Consider the following 1168-nt stretch of genomic DNA (forward strand, 5'->3'; position numbering starts at 1 on the left):
AAAACCCAAAACGAAAAAGACCCATGTAAAGGGAAAAAAAAATTTTCTTTCCCCTTGCCAACAAAAGAAAGTTAAAAAAAAAAAAAAAAAAAAAAAAAAAAAAAAAAAAAAATAATAATAATAGTAATAATAATATTATTATTATTGTTATCATTATTATTATTGATAACGATAAATAAATAAATAAAAAGACAATATTTTTATTCATTTCTTTCTCGCTCTCTCTCTCTCCCTCTCTCTTTCGCATTTATGCAGAAGAGTTCCCACTTTTACCCAAAAGAAATAACAGGCATGCCAACCCAATTGGCCTTCTACCAATTAAACTCTGTTCTATGAACAACTCACACTTCTGTTTCTTCTCTGTCTCTATGCCCATAATAATAGTTGCTTTTACTCCTCAATCTCTCGTGCCCTTTTCCTTTCTTCAAAGGCTGCCTGCTTCAATAGTTTCACTCCCTCCTCAAGAGAAATGGCCTGAATCCGACTTGTCTTGTTATGAAAGAACACGCCAAGAACGCGATCTGCGGCTTCAAGCATTTCCGTCTTGAAGGTTGAAGTGATAAATTGGCAATTTTCAGAGTCTTTCAAGATAAGTTTTGCGACTGAAGAACGGTATTCTGCATCTAGTGCAGCATCAATTTCATCAAATAGATAAAACGGTGCCGGATCACAGCGCTGAATGGCAAAGATTAATGCAAGGGCCACAAGTGATTTTTGTCCACCACTTAACTGCCCAAGGTCTGTTATGGCGTTACCAAGTCCAAAAGAAACGCAAATTCTAGCACCAATATATGGATCTTCTCCTGCATTTTTCTTGGCTGCTGATCGAACAAGTTGTAATTCCCCATGGCAATCCTCAGTAGCTACAATTTCTTTAAAAACCACCTCAAATTGATACTGCATCTGTTTAAATGTTCGCTCAACCGCCTCATCCTTTTTCTTGTCAAGATGCTCCATTAGGTCATGAATACTTTTTAATTCATTTTGAAGTATTTCCTTTTGTCCAACCAATTCATTTTTGGTCTCCATAAGAGATGAATATTGATCCACTGCTTTCCGGTTCACATGTGAATACTTCTTAAGCTTCTCATTATTTTCTTTTAGTCGATACATTAACAATCCGAGAGACTGTCCAGAATATTTACTTGCATCTTGGGAACAATACCCA

The 1168-nt window shown here is 35.8% G+C and overlaps 1 protein-coding gene across 1 annotated transcript, besides 5 other annotated features; it reads right to left on the bottom strand.

The window, feature by feature from the left end:
• Positions 1–1168: a sequence feature (haploid, non-Esmeraldo-like haplotype).
• Positions 74–112: a microsatellite.
• Positions 111–133: a microsatellite.
• Positions 134–164: a microsatellite.
• Positions 210–243: a microsatellite.
• Tc00.1047053507813.10 (structural maintenance of chromosome 3 protein, putative) lies at positions 391–1168 on the bottom strand (the record flags this gene model as incomplete). Its single annotated transcript, XM_797091.1, has 1 exon — positions 391–1168. A coding segment is annotated over one exon (778 nt), but the record flags the coding sequence as incomplete, so codon positions are not given.

Source organism: Trypanosoma cruzi, genomic scaffold (assembly GCF_000209065.1).
Source record: "Trypanosoma cruzi strain CL Brener 1047053516459 genomic scaffold, whole genome shotgun sequence".
Classification (NCBI taxonomy): Eukaryota; Euglenozoa; class Kinetoplastea; order Trypanosomatida; family Trypanosomatidae; genus Trypanosoma; species Trypanosoma cruzi.